Source organism: Pleurodeles waltl, chromosome 7, assembly GCF_031143425.1.
Source record: "Pleurodeles waltl isolate 20211129_DDA chromosome 7, aPleWal1.hap1.20221129, whole genome shotgun sequence".
In the NCBI taxonomy this organism is placed as follows: Eukaryota; Metazoa; Chordata; class Amphibia; order Caudata; family Salamandridae; genus Pleurodeles; species Pleurodeles waltl.
Window position 1 is genome coordinate 1,127,005,441 of NC_090446.1, and position 23,407 is coordinate 1,127,028,847.

The 23,407-nt window shown below is 47.6% G+C and overlaps 2 protein-coding genes across 7 annotated transcripts in view; one reads left to right on the forward strand and one right to left on the reverse strand.

Moving 5' to 3' along the window:
• The window catches only part of MIF4GD (MIF4G domain containing), a 72,174-nt gene extending 53,652 nt beyond the window's left edge, over positions 1-18,522 (reverse strand). Inside the window, exons 1-2 of one of the 3 annotated variants that reach the window (XM_069200138.1) lie at positions 18,410-18,522; positions 16,653-16,794 (exon numbers count right to left, since the gene is read on the reverse strand). In XM_069200138.1, coding sequence (XP_069056239.1) covers positions 16,653-16,734 — 82 coding nt within the window. In that variant the 5' untranslated portion in view covers positions 16,735-16,794; positions 18,410-18,522. Of the gene's footprint in view, positions 1-16,652; positions 16,795-17,918; positions 18,271-18,409 lie in introns of those variants that run through there. The other 2 variants (XM_069200137.1, XM_069200136.1) reach the window with 2 other exon arrangements.
• The window catches only part of SLC25A19 (solute carrier family 25 member 19), a 158,653-nt gene continuing 153,683 nt past the window's right edge, over positions 18,438-23,407 (forward strand). Inside the window, exon 1 of one of the 4 annotated variants that reach the window (XM_069200133.1) lies at positions 18,438-18,474. The gene's annotated coding sequence lies outside the window, so the exon portion shown is untranslated. Of the gene's footprint in view, positions 18,475-18,626; positions 18,763-18,834; positions 18,928-23,407 lie in introns of those variants that run through there. The other 3 variants (XM_069200131.1, XM_069200134.1, XM_069200132.1) reach the window with 3 other exon arrangements.

Here is a 23,407-nt window from a genome sequence, read left to right on the forward strand (position 1 = left end):
ACAGAAATCGAGGTACGGTCACTATTCGTACTGCCTGTACTCTGCCCCTCATTGGAAGGCCCAGATGGGGCTATTTCTCAAAGTCTCTTTTCATACTACTACGTAGTGGGTCTAAGTTGTCTGCCACCATTTTATCTAAACTTCTGTTAATGTCAATGCCCAAATAATGAAGGCATGATTGTTTCCACTTAACCTAGAGTCCCCGAACTGAGGTGCTTACCGTTACTGTGGAAAGGGGCAGCGCTTCACTCTTATCCCAGTTGATTTGGTAGCCCGAAAGAAGCTCAAAAACTGATAGAATATCTCTGAGGGCTAGAAGGGAGTTGGGCAAGTCAGTGAGAGTGAGTAAAATGTAATCCGCATGCAAGTAGATGGTGGAACTGCCACCTGTGACTCATATTTCGGATCTAAGATTGGAATTGCGAATTGTTGCCGCTAAGGGTTCTACGGCTAGGAGAAATAATAACGGTGACAGAGGACAGCCTTGACGCGTCCCTCTGTTGACCGAAAAAGCCTCCGAGAAAAACCCACCGCAATTTACCAGGACCGACGGGGAGTCATACAACAAGCGCACTCTGTCAATAAAGGTAGTCCCCAGACCAAAACGTTTTAATACTTCGAAAAGATACCACCATTCTATTCGGTCAAACGCCTTCGACGTCCAGCGAAAGGGCAAGGGCCTCCCTCTCGTGAATCCCGAGCTGTCCAGATGGCGTGGAGTAGTGTGAGGAAATGGTTTCTCAACGAACTACCCAGTACGAAGCCAACTTGAGTATGATGAACCAGAGCAGGGATGACCTTCTTAAGACGGGTCACCAAGATCCCTGCCAGGATCTTGATATCCTCATTGAGGAATGTAGGAAGTTGGCTCTGTATATACTATTTCAAAGTAAGAAATAGTGTGCACAGAGTCCAAGGGTTGCCCTTAGAGGTAAGATAGTGGCAAAATTAGATCATTCTAATGCTCTATTTTGTGGTAGTCTGGTCGAGCAGTAGGCTTATCAAAGGGTAGTGTTAAGCATTTGTTGTACACACACAGGCAATAAATGAGGAACACACACTAAAAGACTTCCTCCAGGCCAATAGGTTTTTATGTTGAAAAATATATTTTCTTAGTTTACTTTAAGAACCACAGGCCCAAGATTCACAGTAAACACTTTAAATGTAAGGTACTTCACTTAGATACTTTAGGAACTTTGAATAAAAGCAATATCATATACAGTCTTTGTAAAAATGGCAATAAGCTATTTTCAAAATGGACACAGTTCAAAAATCAACAGTTCCTGGGGGAGGTAAGTAAAGGTTAGTTTAGGAGGTAAGTAAAACACTTACAAGTCTCAGTTCTGGGGCATAGGCAGCCCACCGTTGGGGGTTCAAAGCAACCCCAAAGTTACCACACCAGCAGCTCAGGGCCGGTCAGGTGCAGAGGTCAAAGAGGTGCCCAAAACACATAGGTGCCTATGGAGAACAGGGATGCTCCGGCAGCAGGTAAGTCCTCGGGGGGCAGACCAGGGGGGTTTTGTAGAACACTGGGGGGGGGGGGGAGTTGGGGGGGCACATGTAGGAACACGAAACACACCCTCAGCGGCACAGGGGCGGCCGGGTGCAGTGTGCGAAGCAGGTGTCGAGTTTTAAGTAGAAAACGATGGAGGGACTTGGGGGTCACTCTAGCAGTGCAGGCAGGCACAGGGAGGGCTTCTCGGGACAGCCACCACCTGGGCTACACAGAGGGTCGCCTGGGGGTCACTCATGCGCTGGAGTTCGGTTCCTTCAGGTCCAGGGGGCTGCGGATGCAGTGTTGGTTCCAGGCATTGGGTCCCTTGTTACAGGCAGTCGCAGTCAGGGGGAGCCTCTGGATTCTCTCTGCAGGCGTCGCTGCGGGAGCTCAGGGGGGGTCGTCTCTGGTTACTCACTGGCTCACAGTCGCCAGGGAGTCCTCCCTGAGGTGTTGGTTCTTTGAACCTCGAGCCAGGGGCATCGGGTGCAGAGTGGGAAGTCTCACGCTTCTGGCGGGAAACATGCAGTCTTGGGAAGTTGCTTCTTTGTTGCAAAGAAGTAGCTGGTTTTGAGCAGGGCCACTGCTTACGGAGTTTCTTGGTCCTTTAGTCCAGGGCAGTCCTCTGAGGCTTCAGAGGTCGCTGGTCCCTGTCGGATGCGTTGCTGGTTGCAGGTTTTCGAAGTTGGAGACAGGCCGGTAGGGCTGGGTCCAAAGCAGTTGTCGTCTTCCTCCTTCTCTGCAGGCTTGTAGGTCGGCAGTCCTTCTTGTTTCTTCAGGTTGCAGGAATCTGATTTCCTAGGATCTGGGGGTGCCCCTAAATACTGAATTTAGGAGTGTGTTTAGGTCTGGGAGGGCAGTAGCCAATGGCTACTGTCCTTGAGGGTGGCTACACCCTCTTTGTGCCTCCTCCCTGTGGGGAGAGGGGCACATCCCTAATCCTATTGGGGGGAATCCTCCAAACTTAAGATGGAGGACTTCTCAAGGCAGGGGTCACCTCAGGACACCTTAGGGGCTGCCCTGACAGGTGGGTGACTCCTCCTTGTTTTTCTCATTATCTCCTCCAGCCTTGCCGCCAGAAGTGGGGGCAGTGGCCGGAGGGGCAGGCATCTCCACTAGCTGGGATGCCCTGGGGCGCTGTAACAAAAGGGGTGAGCCTTTGAGGCTCACCGCCAGGTGTTACAGTTCCTGCAGGGGGAGGTGTGAAGCACCTCCACCCAGTACAGGCTTTGTTCCTGGCCACAGAGTGACAAAGGCACTCTCCCTATGTGGCCAGCAACAAGTCTGGTGTGTGGCAGGCTGGCAGAAACTGGTAAGCCTACACTAGAAGTCGGATTGGTATTCAGGGGGCATCTCTAAGATGCCCTCTGGGTGTATGTTACAATAAATTGCACACTGGCCTCAGTGTGCATTTATTGTGCTGAGAAGTTTGATACCAAACTTCCCAGATTTCAGTGTAGCCATTATGGAACTGTGGAGTTTGTGTTTGACAAACTCCCAGACCATATACACTAATGGCTACCCTGCACTTACAGTGTCTAAGGTTTGGCTTAGATGCTGTAGGGGCATAGTGCTCATGCACATATGCCCTCACCTGTGGTATAATGCACCCTGCCTTAGGGCTGTAAGGCCTGCTAGAGGGGAGACTAACCTATGCAACAGGCAGTGTGAGGTTGGCATGGCACTCCGAGGGGAGTGCCATGTCGACTTAGTCATTTTCTCCCCACCAGCACACACAACCTGTGAAGCAGTGTGCATGTGCTGAGTGAGGGGTCCCCAGGGTGGCATTAGACATGCTGCAGCCCTTAGAGACCTTCTCTGGCATCAGGGCCCTTGGTACCAGGGGTACCAGTTACAAGGGACTTATCTGAGTGCCAAGGTTGTTCCAATTGTGGAGACAAAGGTAGAGTTTAGGGAAACAACACTGGTGCTGGGGCCTGGTTAACAGGGTCCCAGCACACTTTCAATCAAAACTTAGCATCAGCAAAGGCAAAATGTTAGGGGGTAAACATGCCAAGGAGGCATTTCCTTACAAGGAGTGATATGGGATGATAGCTACCACAAAGAAGGGGGTCCTTACCTGGCTTGGGCAGAACGACAATGGAGGCCTTGTTGGAGAGAGGGCGTAGAGAACTCGTCTGATCAGCCCCCCCGAAATGCCTCATAGAGGGCATCTACGGTATCTGCACCTGTCCATTTAAAGAATTCGGACATGAAATCGTCTTCCCCGGGAGCCTTGTGGTATGGTAGGTTAGCTATCTCCTGTTGTATCTCCTCCCTGCTGATGTCACCCTCCAGGAGCGCCCTACCTTCATCCGAAAGGCATGGTATATTTGCTCTCTTGAGGAAGGCGTCCAGGGTCTTCAATTATTTCTGGGGTGTATAGCGTTTGGTAAAAAAGCCCAAACTCTTCCGCAATGTCCTGCGGGTGAGTAATGAACATGCCGTTGGGTCTGCGGAGGGCTGGTATGGCCAGTGCGCCTCTCTTTGACGGAGTTGAGCGGCTAACAAGCAACCCGCCTTCTCCCAGTGTTCAGAACGGTGAACTCTCAGCCGCTGCAAGGCATATTTCGCCTGTGATGTATAAAGAGAATTGGCTAGTTCCAGGCAATGGGGGGGGGGGGGGTGCTCCCTGGTAGTCTGCGCAATGCAGTCTTCCAACTTACTCTGTTGATCCCTCCTTTGGGTGTTGGAGATGGCTGCATCTCTCATGAGTTGCCCTCTAATCTTTGCCGCCGGCCACAGTAGCTGTGGCGAGGAGACCGATCCTTTATTGTTCTGAAGATATGTGGCGATGTGGGATCTAAGTTGTTCCTTACCCTTCGGGGTTCGATATCTGCAGGAGACCCCGTGATCGTTGATATAATGAGTGGGAGAATGGGCTAGGAGTAGCGAAGCTCCGAGCTCTTGTGCGCTGGGAAGGAACAAATAGGTAGGGTAAAGGGGGGGGGGGAGGGGAACCCTCGGCCACAGAATAGGAAGGAATCTAGCAAACAGAAGAGCAAGAAGGGGGAGGGGTAGAAGTGTGAGAGGGGTAGTAAAAGGAATAGAGAAAGAGAAAAACTAGGCCCCTAAGTAGAGTAGAGAGGAAATGTATAGACGGACAGGCTAAGGAGAGAGAAGAAGGGAGATGGAAGGATGAAAAGATAGGGAAAGGGAATAAATGAATATAAAGAAAGTGAGCAATAACAAAAACTACAAAGAGCGAGAAGGTATCTTGCCACCAAAGTGCCTGCTGAACGGTGGGTCGGGACCTGTAAGATCCGCGCGCCGGGCGAGCAAAGGGGAGGCAGGAGGGGTCAGAGGGATAGGTATGCGACCTGGTCGGGCCACCAAGAAGCCTCACCAACCAATAATGCTGAACGGTAGGGAGTGGGACATAAAGAGCTTGAGATTGAAAAGGAGAGGATATGACGGGACCTAACGGGGGACATAACTAGAAAGGTATTGGGGCGAGGGTAGTAGTCACACCATCCACTCGTAGATAGGCGTGAAATAGTTCCCCGCTGTCATCTGAGTAAACAGAGGGGAGGACCTTGTTATCACATAGCAGGGCCTGCAGCGCCAACAGGGGGGTGGAGGGGGGGGACCATGAAGAGCATGCCAGTCATTATCGGAAGCATCAAGGGGGTAGAGCGAGAGCCCCAAGACCACAGGGACCAGGACATCTGCTCAGCACGTCCTGGGGAGTGCCTGGGAGGACAAAGGTCCCACGCCTTAAGCCATCAGAGCATCCCTTCAGGTTGACGGGTGGGGAAGGATAGAATAGGAAGAGGGGGCACAAACCTCCCCAGAGCCTGGGACATGCAGGTTACCGGAAGTCCTCTGGGGCCAAGCCTCGCAGCGCCCCCCCACGATCATGTATCCACAAGGTAGATGGGAATAGGGGCACAGAGGGAGGGGGGTATACTAAAAAGAGCTGGAGGTGTCCGAAGGTGAGATCACATCCCATGGCCTGAGGTAGAGCATATGAGATGCGTAATGTAATCGATACTATACATTAAAAAGAAGAAATAACAGATAATGAGCTTTAGACAGGCTGCATCACAAATATCCACTGCTACTCAGAGTTTCTTCCTTTGATGTTGCTCCCAAGACGGCAAAATGATTACAATGAGGCCGGCCGCGTAGTAGGCCGTAGAACAAAGATAAACCACAGCAGTCACAGACTGAGCGTGGAAGCAATGTACTGGCCCGGACCACTACCCGGCCCCTCCCAACCGAGAAGAAAGACAATGACAGTGAAAGTACAATATGACACTTAGCTGTCCGAAGAACAACCCACTGCCGGGTATAGAGCAAGAAGACCTCAAAGCACCATGTGGTCCAACCTTACGTGTGCTCTTTGAGTGTTGGCTTTAATGGGGAGCAGGACTTGTCTCTGCCCTGGTCCTGGTCTATCACCGCTTGGAGGGCCTGATCACGACCCTTCTGTGATTTGAGCGAGTGGTCATAGACCCTGCCTCTCTTTTGCAAGGCTGCACGCAGAGGTTGGGACAACGGGGCGATGCCGAGGAAAGATCTCCAGGAGCGAAGGTATCCAGGTCTGAATGTGTTGCAGCGATGTCCATAGGGTGGGAAGCCAGACTGTCCAGGAAGGAGCGGAGGTCCGCAGGTTCAGTGAAGTCTCTGGATTTGCCATTATATGTGATCCACATGCAAGCCGGTTCAAAAAGACCATATTTCAATCAATCAATCAATCAATCCAGGTTCCTGAGTTGCAGGCGGAGGGCCAGCAATGCCTTCCATTTTTCATTTGTTACTCTGGAGAAATCTGCCGCCACCCTAATCTCGTGACCCTCTAGAGAAAACGGGCCTTGGCTGCCGAAATGGTCAGATGGGCCTGTTCGTGACGCAGGAAACAAACGATGATGGGACGCGGCTTGTCGAGGGTCACTTTATGCAGATGGCCAATCCTGTGGACTTGTTGAAACTCCAGTGGCAGTGAAAAAAACAGGACTGTGAGCTCGGGCAGGAGATTTTTGAGAAAAGTTTTAATGTCGGTGCCCTCCCTATATTCCGGGATGCCAAAAAGACGCACGTTGTCTCTGCGACTCCTATCCTCCAAGTCGCAATTTTAACTCTGTCTTTTGGGCGGGCAGCGCCACAACCCGGTCCTCCACCATCGTGAGGCGTCGGTCGCAGTCTCCTGGAAACCGGCGATGTCAGCCCGTATAGAGATAGAGGCCATTGTCAGGTCTGAGATCTTTGCATCCATTGCCTCCAAACGGCACCCCCACCACGGCAATCTCCTGCAGTATGCGGCCGGTCGCCTCCATTGAGTGGGATTCGGCTGGTGAAGACACGTGGCATGGAGGAGCCGTCTGCGCTGCCATGTTTTTAGGTTGTGCAATGGCTTCGGAGAATAACAGTTGACAGGAGTGTTTGCCGGAGGACTTTCCGCTTAGTATTGCCCCAAAGTGGTGAAATTCCCAGAGAGGAATCACCAGGTGAAGATGCAGCTGCTGAACCCTGGTCCCACTGAAGGATTGTTAATGATTGTGGCGTACCTGTCAAGGCTTCCGGTGCTGTGGCGTCTCGGGGAATCAACCAAGCATGGGGAGTCCAAGAGAGACGTTACCCTTGATGGAGGGATCAGGCATCCACAGTTTTATAGGTCCCGACACGAGGTTGCGCACCCCCTCCATCCACAAACACTCTTGTGGCAAACCCCTTCTTCAGTGTGGCTGGGGTCAATCCTGTCTGATATTAGGCCCAACTCCAGTCACCAAGCCATAACCGGGGCTGAGGAAGAGGAGACGGGGATGTGGCAGCTTCAATAAGGAACCCCGATGGGCCTGACTGACTGGGACCTCAGGCACTTTCCGGATGGGGATAGGTAGATGGGCCTCACCCCACGTAATGCCCCTCCGTAGAAATCAGCCACGTCTCGGGGATGGGGACCCCTCCTGTTGGATCTCCCAAGGCTGGTCCCCGCCCGAGGGACTCTGAGAAAGGTAGAGCCCCTCGCTCCTGCCCACCTTGTCCAAAATGCGCCTCTTCCAGTCACCAATGTAAGGCACTGAAGCAGGGATGCCAGTGTCTGTAGTCCGCGGACGGGCCGCTAATTATTCCAATGTGCCGGGTGGGGCCGATGACGTCCCCCCTGCTGCGTTGCTGGGAACCTTCGGGGATCCCTCATCGGGCCGCAGCATACTAGTACGCGCTGGGCTGTCGAATCACGGAGGGGGAGGGCATGCACATCTCACCTCCTCCTCCTGATGACCGGGTCGTTGCGGTGGGAGCAGGAATCCAGCCGGCACACGCAACCAGGGAGAGCCGCTCCCGGTCGCCTGGTCTCCCGCAACACCCTCCGATCTACTCCAAAATTGAGACCGCGGCTCAGCGGGTCTCGCTACGCTGCGTCCGGCCTCCAAGTAACAGCAGCTGTTGTGACTGCTGCGTGTCACCGGACCCCCTGGCAATCAAGCTCGACACTCCTGAGTCTCTCCGGAGTGGCGGGGGAGGCTCTCGGTGCAGGATAACACCCCCCTCCATGGGCCCGACTCGACCGGCGCGCGGAGCTCCTCCCTCAGGCGGCCATTCGAGTCGGCAGCCATACCACGCCCCATCAGCAATGTTTTGATGATCAACATGAAAACCTCCCCATTCTAATCCTACCCCCACCACCTCTGCTTCAGCCAAAGTGGACTCTGTGTTTACAGCCAGTTCCTCCCGTTTTCCTGATTGCATACTATTAATGCCTTCATCCAGCGTGGTATTTAAGGGTTGCTTAGTTTGAGCACCCCCTTTTTGCAAGGCTGATTTTGACCCCCCCCCCACTCCCACACCAAATTCCTTCCTTGATGACGGGGCGTTGCACCAGTCTATTGGCCACCCCTTTACATGAACACATGGTGAAATCATTAGGATGATTTGTTTGGACCCTTGTCATTAAGGAATTTATTTTTCAAGCTTATCATCAAGTCTTGAGATGAGTGCCATGGTATTCAGAATATCCACCTGAATGTCCATTTTATTTGCATGTTGCCTAAGGGCCATGACTGTTGCTTGCATTGAGTTCAAGATTGCCACTCGTGTTCTTTGTGTCCGTAGTCGTTTGTATAGCCATGTTTTTATCATGTTTAATTTGATTAGTTTGGCATCCCGAGGGATTTGCCCAAACGTCCTCGTCTGCTTGCTGGCAGAGCAGGCTTCCCATGTTGTTACCCCCGGTATGACCGAGGGGCCCCAACTCCTCTGGTCTGTCGGCCTTAAATTCTGGCAATCAATCGTACATACAGAGAGCACTCTTTGGGCTTTCGTTGTCAGTGTCTTGTTGTTGGTCATGATTAATCACACAGGGAAGCTGAAATACCGATGATAGCAGGTCTGCCAGCTGAACTCTAACCAGTCTCAATTCAGGATAGTCAATCTCCACACATCGACTTTGATGTCTATGTTTTTTCTTCTTCCAAATCACAATCGCTCGTGATAGGAGAATATAGGTTTAAGTCTCCCTTTTACATTTGTTAATATTGTCACCCAGAAGATCGGAGGCTGATTGGAAAGGAGGACGAGGAGCAAGAACAGATTCACCACCTATTCCTTATCGCTGATCGAGACTTCTCTTTACTGCAGTCTTGCCACCCTGAACATTTAAAGCTTGAAAATTGATTATCTTAGGGGCTTTGGAGCAAATTAAGGGAATTAATCTGAAACACAAAGTTTTATGATCTTCTACTGAGTCTTCAACAATATCTGTGTCCTGTGTATTTTTCTCTGCTTCAGGTCCATCCTCAGTGTCTGAATTGCTATTATCTAGTATGGTTCACTTAGATATGGCGCTTTTGGGTCCTCTTTTTTTTTTTGGGGGGGGGGGGGGGGGGGGGGGGGAGGTCTTTCGTCCAGTGCTGCCTCCCGTTTTCAATTACTGGGGGCTAGCATTTTCCCCTTTGCCTGCCGGATCTCATTGTGGTGACCTAGATAGCGCCAGGTAGCGTTATATATGCTAAAATGGTGTTGTATGATAAATGTTATATTATATTATTTTAATGGCAGGGGACCAGTGTTGTCGGGCATTAATGATCAACTATGTTAACTGGGCGCCACTTTCAGATACGCATGATCTTACAGCCTCTCCAATTTCTCCAGCGCACGAGAATAGGCCTTAGAGCTGCCCTATGTGCAGGACCAGGGTCTCAAGCGTCCCTCTTCTTCTACCTGCCGTATGTTGGTTAAAGAGGGCAAAGAAGGGGCACAATCATGCTGGGGGCACAGAAAGATGCAATCTATAAGTACGTCCTCCCTCTCAAGGTTTACAAACTGCCAGATCTCCACCCCCAGGCGCTGCCTTGCCACCTCACATGGATTCACTTCACTCCGCTTCCCTCACTTTCCTTCCGTAGCTAGCCTGTATTTGTTTGCAGTGCCCCGTATTCCTCCTGCATTCAGGGTTGGGGCATGGAAGGGGGCATGAGCATGTCATGAACTAATGGCACCTCCTCACCCTTACTAATGTCATCTAATCCCCTGCAAGCTTTGTGAGACCCCTCTACTTAGGCCTTCTTCTTCCCCTCTTATGCAATAGAGGAGGTGTATTGACCTGCTTTTGGCTCCTGGCAGTTAGCAGCGGGTGCAACCAGATACTGCTGAGGCTACGACGAAGTGTAGGCTGGGTGGTTTAGTAAAGTAGAACCAGTGGTGAGAAAGACATGATGGCAAATGGTGACAGTGCAGGGTCAGTGGACAAAGGCACAGGAGCATACTGGGAGCGTACTTCAGCTCAGCTCTGGCTCTAGAAACGAGTGTCCTGTGTCTAGCACCCAGACGCCAGCCCCCACCACCCTCTGAATAGCACACCAGACCTAAGCTCACCCTGTCGCGTAAGTTCTCATTATGCTAAGGAGGCTACTGGATTTGGGCTGCAGAATCACATGGATTGTGGGTACTAACTGATTCTACACCACATGATGCCTGTCTGCCTAATCCGGGTTCTCCGGCTAACTAGAAGCACCTCTTCTCTAACCAAGATGATTGTGGCAACCATGCACATAACAAGAAAGACCCCTCAAGGGAATCATGGTCAATCAGATCTCATCCCTTTCTCTCAGTTACCAAAGTCTCATATAGGCAAAGACAACAGACACAAAATGTAGTTCAATAAGGATTTATTGAAGTAACTGCATCTTAGATAAAATAGCATGAATTGCAATAACTAGGATGATAAAACACAATAAAAGCAAGCATGTAACTAAAAGTGTAAAACACAAAAACAGTCCTACCAAACTGTCACTAGGAGTTATCTATATTCCTCCTGCCTAAGCTATGTTTGAGCACAGTATAATAAGCCTAATCTGCCCTTCAGGTTTCCCCCTGGGAGTACTGCATTCCTCATACCTGAAGAAAGAAGCCTGTAGTCTAGAGAGACACCGCCCCCATGTGGATCAGGGGTTCGGCCATCTAAGCAAGTAGCTTTAGCGAAGCAAACTGCAATCAGCATACAGTCGTAGTCATCTGGCTGGAATCTCCCTTGAACTTGTTTTTCTGTGAATGTTGAAGACACAGCATACCACATTTGTCAGCAACCCTATCTGACTGTAGCCTTGGAGAAAGCACAAAGCAAAAGAAATGTCCTAAGAACGTAATGTTTTCCTAGGTGAAAGGACAATGAGATAGAGAAAATAAACAGCACCGCAAATGTGGCTATTGCTAGAAAAATAAAGCACGGCTGAATCAAAAAAATATAACTGGATTAAAGTGCAGAGCGGCAGGCCTAGTTAGCTAAAATAACGTATCTAAAATATGGCTAAAATAGCTATACAACAACCCCCTACAGCATGTGACAATCACAGGCGTGCGACGGCCATTAGACTGAAAGGGCTTCAGCACCCCCAGTCAGGTGCCGTGAACTGGGCTGGGGATGCCAGCTGGTAACCCAGGGTATTGCACTGGCCGAACTAAATCCCCGGCACTGGCAGCGCAGAAAAAAAGCCTCTTCATTTATGTCTTTTTCTTTCTTTCAACAGCTTCCCTTGCCAGAGCCATTTCATGGTTTAATCGCACATCTCTGCATAACAAAGGCAATGAGATGGGCTCGTAGATAGGAAGTTGGTAGGAAGTTAAGGCAGACCTCTGCCTCCAGGTTACTGCAAAGCACAAAAACAGAAAGGGAATAAGCTCCACCCACAATGGACATTGCTTCCTTTGCACAGACTGAAGGGTGAGGGGCAGGTGAATTTCAAGTGGAGAGATAACAGATTTATATACCATCTTTTTTCATATAAAATGTGGGCACCGAGCTTGTATTTCAATATCAATTTGTGGACAAATATGATGTATGCCTTTTTTTACCCTGTTCTGCCTTTGTTACCTTTAATATTAATTTAGGAATTATGTACATTGCTTGGAAATAATTTGTGATTTATGCTTGTATTAACTGCTTAAACCTCTATTATTTAAAAAAAAAAAAAACTAATACCAGCCTTTGTTGAGGTTCCACATTTTCTTTTATCGGCATTTTCAGAAAAATGTCATCCATTTTACTAACAGATTGGACAGGTGGCACTCCTATGGAAAAATAAATCACGAAGAGAAACTGGATGTTGATGGGGCAGAACCATTTATACAAAGTATGAAACTGGGGGTGGGGGGGATAAATGGAGAAAATATGTGTACGAGGAGCAGAACCAACGATGACAAGTAATAGACAGAGAGAAAGAGGAAGGACAGAGAAGGGTTATATTAGATGTGGGCGAGCCAACAAATTAAGAGGGAGGGCCAAACCAGAGCGAAGCCAAGGATCAGGCTTGGTTCTTAGAGCCTATAGACGAGCTGAGCACTGAAAACATTTGATGTATTGATCAGACAGCAAACATGATGTAAATGATGATGAAGTATCTTCAAAATTCAAAAAAAGTGTATTTCTTTAACACGTGGAAGCTTTTAAATTATAGGGCTCAGTATAGCACTGCAGAGAAAAGTACCTGTTAAATTTGATAGTTTTGTACAACTGGTAGTCTGAACTTGTATTTGAAAGTGCTTTCAGACACAAAAATTGAAGGAAAAAGTTTTGGCAAAATAAATTATGTCTAAGGTCACATGATTTAAACGTGGGAAGCTGCGGTTTATCCATGGTTTCTGATCTCACTTTACACAGATCAACCAGTGAATGGGTATCTATTTGCCTTTCCTTCTGTTTAGGCTTTGTTTTTACCTTAGTGCATTTTTGTGCAGTTATTTTAAAACAGAGCTAACGCAACCCAAAGGTATTGGGGAGCATGCACTTACACACACACACACACACACTAAGTGATTACCCAGAATTCTATATTTACCTAGAATTCCAGGATGTTGAACCAACGCAGAGACTAGAAACTGGTTCCACAGTTTCATAGTCAGCCGATCTAACCATAAATGCCACATATTGGGTAGAGGAAGACAGGCAGAAGCCACATGAAAGCTTGGAATGGGTTCAAGGTTTCAACAGGACCTTAAGCTGAGCCAGGCTTCAGTGTTGAGCCTGACTCTAGCTTTCAGTGGCTCACCTACCCCTAGTATATGATGGGCAGAACCAGTGACAGAAGATGAGAGGCTTGGGAAAGGTGACAGTTAAAGAGTAGGACATTGAAGGGAGCGGTGGATATAGGGGAGTTTATAACAAGGAAAAAAAATAAAAGGAGAGTGAAAGAGGTAGATGCAAGAGTGGCAGAATCAGCAAGAGAAGAGAAGCTGTTGGAAGGAGAAAGGAAGATGGAGAAGAGGAGAAATTAGATGTGGATATAAGAGGGACAGATCCAGAATGAGAAGGAAAGAGGCTGGATCTTCTAGAGACGCATCATTGTCCGTGGTGAGAATCTCATTGTAAAAAAAAAAAAAAAAGAGGAAAAGGAGTTGTTCCCGCAACTCTGAGTAGACCTTGCAAAAAAAAAAAAAAAAAAAAAAAATGCTGCAAGGAAAGTGAGATTCTGATATTGTACCCGAGACTGTTGTAGCACTATACTGACATATTATAGTGCAACCTGGTATCTTCTGCAGCTTCTAAATGATAGCCACATATGTTACTGCAGGAGCTGGACACCGTGACATAGCAGTATTCACGTCTAGGTATCCTAACAAATAGGAATAGTGGGCAGTGGCATGTCCCCATGAATGCTATAGCAATAGCAAAAACTGAGAGCACGGTTCAGACCTCAAAGGAGGATGGAAGAGGTAAATCACTCCTTAACATCTGCATAGATCAGACACAATGTGATCCAAAAAGATGGAAAATCCCAGCTATAGCCATCCAGTACCTTCTCTACCGGGAGATTTTTACAGCCAGTCACATACGACTAACATTGAAGAATGTTGCCACAGAGGGTCCTGCAGTTAAGGACACTGCTGACAGACTGAGCCGTATATTGCTGCAACAAATGATAATCGTGCAGGACTAGAAGTAAAAAATTGAGACTAGAGCTTGATGCAGGGTTAACTTGAAACGGATCAGAAGAAACTAGCAAGTTTAGAATTAGACGCTGAAAAAAAAAACGCCAATGACAAAAACTTACTATTGAGCCCTCAGGAAGCACTTTTACAACAAACAAAAAACAAAAAAATCTTAAATACTGGGCCAAAGATGCAGAAATAAGAGCTATGAAGAGCAACAAATAGATTTTATGCCTCCCTGAATGGGCGGGGAACCCAAGCACTGAGCTGTTTTAGAGAGAGTAATGTAGCACAACAGTTGTAACCAATGTCCTACCAAGTTCTTCTCAGCTGCACGGACACACAGGATCAGGGTATCACCAGTCACACCTGTAATTGCTAAACTGTCAAACTATGGCGACAGAGACGTTATCCTACGACAACGTGTGAGGCGCGCATGCCTAGGTCTTACACCCAACATCTTATGCCTAACTACCGGATAGCGCCAGTAGGGAGTGGTAGCAAGGCCATTATAGGTCCCACTATTACAAATACTTGGCAACATGGAAGTGAACTCTGAACTGATTTATTTCTAGGTGCTCTCAAATGTTATGCTTATAGAGAAGGAGGCACACAGAAGAAAATGAATTGCCTCGGGTCAAGAAATTTGCTTAAGCTGCGAATCTGAAAATGAAAACAGTTGCTTTATTGTGCAATGATGACACTGCATGGCTATCAAATTTTTTCATCTTCTGCTTTGATTACATTTTTATTATCCACCAAAGAGGCAAGTCAGATGTCTTGTTCATCCTATATAAGGCCTTTATTATTCTAATACCTGAAGCAACATTATGGTAAATTAAACCAAATAAAAAAGGATTTTGTACAGTGTGCACCCTGAACTGAATTATCTGAAGGTGCTCTTAAAAGTGATAATGGAAAGGAGTAACAATGAAGAAAATCGATTTTCAGGGTCCCACAATTTGGCCAAGCTGGGAAACCAGGCTCTGTTGGTCAGGGCACCACTACTAATTTTGTCTTGAGTCCCACAAAAGCTTCCGATGATTCTGTATTGCTTACACAATTGGTGATGCAAAGGTACTGATTTTGTTTGCTAACTGGCAGTGCAACAACAAAAGAGAATGTTTGTGGAAGTTAAGAAATGACTTCCTTAATCACACCTCAAGTACATGTTATCAGTCCCAGCAGACCTGAAACTCCTGCACAATAGAAAATCTAATTTATTCAAGGAAAGATCAGCAGAATGGAATGGGTTGTAGCATTGCCAAAACTATGAAGACCCTATACACAAGTCCCATTACATGCAAAGATTGTGATCACAATGAAGGAGAAAACTGCAGTTACTTGGCAGGTCATCCTGTACTCTGCAAAAGCTGAGAGGGTTGCTGCAGCTTGAATGGCACCAGTGATTCAGGAGACAGCTCACTGGCAATTCGTGGTGACACAGACATGTCAGGAAACTCCCATACATATGAGACTAGTAACTGTAGCCGAGTACCTAAGCAAAACAATATCAGACCATTGCCCGTTCCTTGTTACTTTAACCTGTGATGTGTTTCCTATGAGCATTTTCACATGAAAACTGATGGAGGCAGAGCTGGAAGAAGCACCTTGGTGGGGTGGGGTCGTGAGCCAGAGTGGACAATTATAGAGAAAATGAAGCGAAATCAGGGATTGCACTAACAGACTAAGAAGTGTTAAGAGTTATCATTTGTCACTAATTTTTCATTAAACTAGAAGTACAACCAGAAATGCCACATTGCACTAGCAAAAGCTGTTTACTATTTAGTAAAATACATTTACAATTTTTCTGCTAAAATTCCTTTAATTATAATCTTCAATTTATTGGAGGCCCAGCATGGATTAAAATGCACCATCTGCCATGTAATCCATTTAATGACCGCTAAACACATAATTACTACAGTAACTATAACAAGGAGGAAATGTGGCATTAAGGCCACAGAAGCCAACCTTGGAAATGGGGAACCAGGTTTGAGTCTTTGAATCGCTCAACATCCTGTGATTCTGAGCAAATCACAATCTCCCCGTGCCTACAAAAAAATTAGTGTGACCTTGTGTATTATAACTGGTTATCATGCAAAGCACTCTAATGCCTTTAGGTTGGGTTTGCACTTTATAAAACTGCAGTATATAAACGTGATCAGCCACAAGCTGTTGTAAGCCAGAGGCTGAATCTGGCTTGCCTCCCGCATTTGAAGCATCAGCCCCTCCCGAAATCTGGGTCTAGTTGCGCCTAGTGTGGCGACTCATGCACGCCTCTGGCAAAAGAGTAAACAGTGGTCACCTGCTATGTTCAACCAGCGTAAACTGGATATGCAAATATGCAAGTATGTAAACACGTTATGCACGTACGCAGGTATGTACACTGGATAAGCATGTTTGCAGGCATGTAAACAGGTAAGCTTTTGTAGACTGGTTGGCCTGTGCTCGGAACAACCAGAAACGTATTCTTTCCCCTGGTGATCTAAGGTGTACTGTTGGGAACTTTTCTGTATACCAAAGCATTTTTGTTTTAACTGTCTGCTGTTAAAGTACGGGACAGTGTGGTTTGTTACTACAACTATGTGGACTGAAACAGGTTTCACAGTTACTTTATCCACTGATTTGCAACACAATGAAAGTTTATTCAAAAGAGCTGCAACTTGTCAGAAAGTGAAGATTTCAGTATGCCTGGAACTGGCTTCCGTGTATAAAACGAGCAAGACATAATGCCTATCCAAGCCAGAGACATCTATAATAATTAAAGCTATGCTCATAATAGAACGCTCACCTTTCAAGGCTGTTTTGAGCAGCTGTTGCGTGTCTGCGTCAAAGGACTGCATTTTATAATCTTCTTTGCCTGCGTCTCCCATGATTCAGTCACAATCATATGGTCCTCGTGTGTCGGCAAGGTTAGCAGGTCTGAGGTAAACCTAAGGAAAATACAGATGAGCCCCTTTCAACACAGAGTTTAAGCCCGACACACCACCTCCAAGTGTGTGCCTTAACGATAACCAGCTGGACACACTATGTGCCGTCTCCTTCAAATCTGTCTCAAACTTATACGGATCCTTATCAGTACATGCCCAGTAGAAGCTATTCTCCAGAGGCTGTTTCTGCCTTTTTCTACTCTGAGCTACTACTAATTGTTTGGCAGACCCGCTCTAAAATCGTTGACTCATCAGAAGCTATCGCGGGGCTCAATGCGAATGGGACTGGATTAGAGCGTAGAAAAGAACTAAACAAACTCTCGACACGTGACTGTTCTGCACAGGGAAAACTACAAGTTCGCTGATAAGCAAAAATGGCTCGCAAAATGCATACTACAGCTTACCACAAACACGGGGGGGGGGGATATGTTTGGGCTGTGCAGGTCCCCCACCAATTTGCTGCCAAAATATAGGGATCTGCGACCCCCCACCCCAATACATACGCATTAACAGAAACGACAGTTAAAAAATGTTTAAGAGACGGATACATCTAATGCCGTTTAAAAAAAAAAAATCTATACTGGGTATTCAAACACGGCCAACGGTGATCACGAAGAAGAGTTTTCAGAGCACGTTGTTCAAATCATCGTACGATTGCAATGAGGAACTTTTACACCAAAACAACTTTTCTGAACTATACAGGATTACACTGAAGTAAATCTATAGAAACGACTTAGCGCATGACAGCGGTACGAATGTATGCGTAAGTGAGCCCATTAGAAAATGGGGAGATGTTTTAACGCGCTAGCCCAACAGCACAAAGAAAGTGTTAATAAAAATATATAACAAACTGACAATTCCAGAAATCTAAATAGGCATTCACATATGTCCTGCAGCGGGGCACAGGTGACTTCTTATGGAAAATAAATGGCAGAGTAAAACAGGGATAGCCGACACCACGCCAGTGTTGGTTTTAATTGATAACGAAACGTTTAGACTCCAACGTGTTTCTGTTTTGCCATCTCACAACCCGAACCAAAGACATTCACACTCTACACGCCCCCTACCCCCGCCTCGCGCAGCCCACTCTGTCCTGAAAGAAGTGTGGCGTTTTACAGGAGTCTCACCGTAAATGAAATCAGGTTACCGTTGCCTTAGTTTAGGGGGGCAAATGTCATCCTCCTTGGGTAAAAGTCCTTGTGCGATAGTCTCTTGTCCACACTCAACACCAAAAACAAACAGCGTACTTCCGGCTACGTCACAGGGGTCGTAAACGTACCACTTTTAGAAATCCTGACGTCCTTGCGGAGGCAACACAAGATGACCCAAACAACTAAACGACATGGACACGTTCGACGGTATTACAAGGTCATGGAAGCAGATGGATGTGTATTCGGAAGCTGTTTTTGCATCTTGGAATGCATTGGGTCATGTAAAAGATTGGATATTTGGGTTAATTCCTGTAAATGTTTTTACTTGCTAAACAATTTCACATACAAAGTTCCACGGTTTGGCACGGCCGCCTTCTCGCCGCTTCCATTCTAAGATGGCCACCCTTTTCCCTACTTTCAGTTTTTTCTAAGCGGCTTAACTTTCACATGCAGAAGATGTGCCTTACCTCCACTTCAGCAAGGGCGTGTCTATATCTTTATGTGCATATGGGAAAGGCCGTTACTAATGCTGGTGAGGAACATTCCAGAGGGGCCTAAAGAAAGTACTGTTTAGTCAGACTTAAACTGGTACCCCTGGGGTTCTGAGAATAACACAGCACCCCACGGGTACTTTCAGGTGGAAAATCATTCCGTCCTCCAACGTCTGCTTTGTCCGCAAGAAAAGGCACGGCTGATTGGTGCCGCGTCCGGCCGAGCCTTAGTGGTTTCGGAGCTCTGATTGGTGCCAATAAGGCTGCATGTTACAACTACGTTGGCAACCCTATTGAATAAAAGTTTGGGAAGAAAAGCACAAGTGAAGGTGAGTGGGTGTGGCGTTGTGGTGAGGACTTTAAATATTAAAGTTGACCCTGCACTTGCTTGCGCTACAGCACCCGTGGGCATGAATGAAAGTTGCCGCTTGAGGTTTTTACTCGCTTCCCGCCCCTTCGCTGGAAGTGAGAGCGAGTGCTGCTCAAGGACGGTTGTAAAGTATTTTCCATAATTTTTATTGAACGCGCCCTAACACACAGCTTGAATATCATATAGGAATACATTGGTGGGGCAGCATTTAGATACAGAACACAGCTTAAACATGTGAGGTTTCTGGTGACATGGATGATCGCGAAGATCATCTCCATTTGACGATAGCTGAGTGACACATTAGTGTTCCAGCTTTGGCTCAAAAAGTAGCTGCATGCATGACTCGCCCCTGTATGGCAGGAGGCACCTAACCCACAAAAACATTCTTCCTGAAACAGCAACAGTATAACAAAAAATACTAACAACAATGGCAGTAGCAACAGTGCAATAACCCAGCACAAATATTCTGTCACATCTTCTAAACTATCCAAGCTGTGGATGGGGTGGGGGGGAGCATTAGTGTACAATGCCGGGTAATGACATTGGCCCGATAGGGAGAGACTCACAGGTGCATAAGGATAGTAGTGATGAGGTGATTACTGGGATTGGGGGGAGGATTGCTCCTCATCAACCCGCTCCAACATAATGCCCCACTTTTCCAAGTCTCTCTCAGCATATTCGTCGGTGTGCACTATTCTTAGTCTGCGCTCCTCCACCATTCCCCACTAGCCATTTGTGTGTCTCCGGTGGGCTGGGTTGGGTACAGTGAATAGCGATGCGGTGCTTTGCCAGCAACAGTCCCAGCAGGGTGAATCTATGATATAAATATAGCATCCCCCAGTGCCTTGGGGTGAAGCGCCGTGGGGAGGGGGCAGCGTAACAGCAGCAGGGCGTGACCCGAGAGGAACCATCCTAGTATATCGACAAATTGCACAGTGTTCGCCACAGACTTTGTTATCAAAAATCTATCTAGACGGCTATGAGTGTCATGAGTGAGGGTGTGGTAAGTGTATTTCTCCAGGGCAGGGTGAGTGACACGCCAGAAATCCAAACATTGCAGGTGCTCCATCACACGCGCAGTGCGGCTGTCATATGTGACTTCGAAGTGAAGACGAGGCGGATACCAGTCCAATCGGCCATCTAAAACACAATTGAAGTCCCCGGTCCAGAGCAGGGCGAGCCCAACATACGAAAGTAATTCCTTTCCTAACTCCAGATAGAGGCAGAAATGGGTGCGGTCAGCATGGAGCACTTTCAATTTGGCGGAGTACCGAAGCATATAACGGAGACTATTGCTCTGAGCTTCTGTTTTACTCCCCCAAAGTTCTATCACATTTGTTGTACATGCCTAGTAGAGTCTGGGACTATGCAACTCACTTGGTTTTCATATATGGGATCCCCAGCTTGATGGACCGCTTGTAGGACAGCATCTCTGTCTCTGTACTTAAGCATTTTTGCAATCACAGTGCGCAGTGGTGCCCCTACGGGGGCTCTGATGCAAGGGCATGGTGGGCTTTTTCAACAACAAATACTGAAGATAAAGCTGCTACAGAGAGGGTTTCTCTAATCCAGCATTCCAGGAAAAGTTCAGGTACATGGCCCTCTGACCCCTCTGCAAAGCCAAAGAAACTGCAAATTTCCTCTCCTGGAGCGGCCTTCCACATCTTCAGCAGGCCGCTCCAGTTACGTTGTCCTGGCAGTTAGGGTAGAGAGCACCTTCTGTAACGTGCAGACTTCCCCCTGTAATTCAGTCACATGTTGTTCGGTTGCCAGTGATCTCTCTGCCTCTTTGCGAAGGTCCCCTCTCCTGAAGCCAACATCTAGCGAGATGGTGTCCATCTTGGCCTGGACGCTTCACCCGGACGCCTCAATTGCTGCCAGGATTTGTGCCCTGCGGTTGCCCTCTGGTGTCCACCACACCTCCACCTGGGGACCCGCTCTTCCCTGGCGTCCCAGGGGCTGTGACTTGATCCATCTTTGTCTGCTGGGCCTCCTCTCTGTGGCCTGTCCTTTCCAATTGTACGTATGTGCTCAGCAGGGGGAAGGCAGAGTCAGCAACAAGAAATGAAGCTGCAGCAGCAGAGGCCCAGGGGCCACCCCCAGTACTGCTGGCCACCAAAACTGGGGGCAAGAGCAGAGGCGGGGGTACACACACACCGCCCCCAGCACGGTCAGTTCAGGAGAAGGCAGAGGCAGTTTGCCCATATGCGCCCCCTGCCGGGGCCAGCCTCATCCAATAACAGAGGAAACTACAAGTGAAGAATGTGGCATGCTCCATCAGTCCCCAGGTATCTCCAACCTGAGCCTAGCACCAGATCTCAGTGGGTGTTGGGGGGGGGGGGTATAAGTGGTATGCAGCACGCAGGGAGTCCAGATCATCCAATCTCCCTTGCAGCGTCATGGGTAACTAGGTGTCTAGTCCTATGGAGGGGAAGGCCCCAGCCGGAGCAGATCAGATCCTGTGCATGGCTCCTCTCTATGTCGCAGGCAGGGAAGCGTCTCTGCGACCAACCAGGGCAGCGTCCCCTCACTGCAGCAGTCAAGAGTGGCCTCGGACAGCAGGAAGTGCCACAGTCCAAGAATTTATGCCCCTGGGCACCAGGTGATGTATAGAGTCAGTCACTGTGCATTAGGGAGTGCCACACAGCTGAAGCGCCCATGCAGGCAGTGTCTTGCAGTGAGCAGCAGGGGGCACAACCAGTACTTTAATGGAGAAGGAAGTTCGCTCTGAATGTAACGCTAACCATGTCACTTCTAGTAGGTCTGCGCAGGGCTCTCCCCCTCCCCACCAGCCCAAGAGGTGCATGCACAGTGGCTCCGCACTCAGTTCCCTCTTTGTCTCGTGCAATGCTCCTCACCTCGTAGGCTGGCTGGCTGCACAGCAGCGTCTCCAAGGCTGCCGGCTGCTGGGAGAGGGGCACATCCAGCCCACAGTGATCGCCTTCACAGTGTTTGCCCCAGGTCTGCCATCTCTCACGGTCCCTGCGGTTCTGCTCCAGGGGTCGCCTGTCTTTAGCCCGTGGCTCCTGTGTGAGGGTGAAGCTGCTCCAGTAATGTTCAGCCAGGCGCGTGGCTCTTGGTCTTTTTTCTGCAGGAGAGGACCCCAAACTGGTTCCCCGGCTGGGGCAGCAACCAGTGCATGGAGTTATACAGGGTGCAGCAGGGGATGGGCAGGATTCCAGGTGGATTGTAGAGGGTTGGCCACGGAGCTCACTAAGACTTGACCATTGTGGCTGCCATCTTGGCCTCGCCCCCCTATTTTCCATATTTGAGTATTGTTCTTCGGGCCAGTGTAACTGCAGTTTCAATGGAGACCAGCGTAAATGTATACTATAGTGATTGAGTTTCAGTGCCTCTAAAATAAGCAAATGTAATTCCTGCCCTCTAGGGTTGCCCTTTTCCCAAGAGAATAATACTGGCCCTTTCTTGTTGTTTTAAGAGTCTGCAAAGGTCTGGACATGATTCTGAATAGGACTTTATACAAAATCTTATGTATTCATTTGTGACATGACTTTTCTGACTTTTGTACTTTAGTTGTTAGCCAAGGATTGTTAAAACAGCACTACAACACATTTAAAGATGTTTTATATTTATATTTGCTGTTTGAAGTATGTACAGATAAAGGCTAAAAATGCTGTCTTTAGGTGATTTTGCTAATTTTTGCTGGAAACGCTGTGCTCGCCCTCATGCCGGGTTAGATATGAATGTCAATACTTTAGATTTAGGAGGACTATTCACATTTTAACCCCTTAGCTGCAAAGCCCATTGCCCCTAGAATGCTAAGTCCTTTTTTGGCTATTTGGAGTAGTTCGCACTTAGACTGGCATAACTTTGTTCTACATAAGGTATCACATTAAATTTGCATTCTTTTTTTCCATCGTGGGGATTACAAAGGTGCCCAGGGTTTGATGATTCCCCTGTCGGGGACTGAAAAAAGAGTCCAAAAATAGCTACATTTAGGTTTTTCTTTTTTGTGGGGGGGGGGGAGAAGGAAAAAAGTGCTCTGCAAAAACTGTTTCTTTTCCTAAAATGACATCAACAAAAGGTTTGCTGTGCGAGTCACCATTTTCCTGGCTTTCATGAAAATACAGAGCTGAATCAAAAAAAAAAATTCTACCACAATTTTGACATTTTTAGAAGAGGTAGCCCATTTTTCCAAATTTTTGTGCCTTAACCCTTCTTCCAGTTTGTGGTGAAAATCAGGGTGCAACCTGGGAAACTAGAGATTTCTGAAAAGTAGACCGAATTCTAAGTTTATCAAGAGGTCATTTGTATGAATCCCTCGAGAGTTTCCCAAAGAAACTATCTCTTGAAATCAAAAATATATTAAGAATGAGTTACAAAAAAGAAAAAAATGACATTGTAACAATGTTTTTATTCGTAACTTCTTGTCACGATGGACAGTTTGTAGATTTTCCAAGAACCCCGGGAACCCAGAGTCAACAACTGAACTGCGCCGTACAGTGTTTTTTCATTGTGCACCATGTATGGAGCAATCATATGGTAAAATATACAGGGAGTGCAGAATTATTAGGCAAGTTGTATTTTTGAGGATTAATTTTATTATTGAACAACAACCATATTCTCAATGAACCCAAAAAACT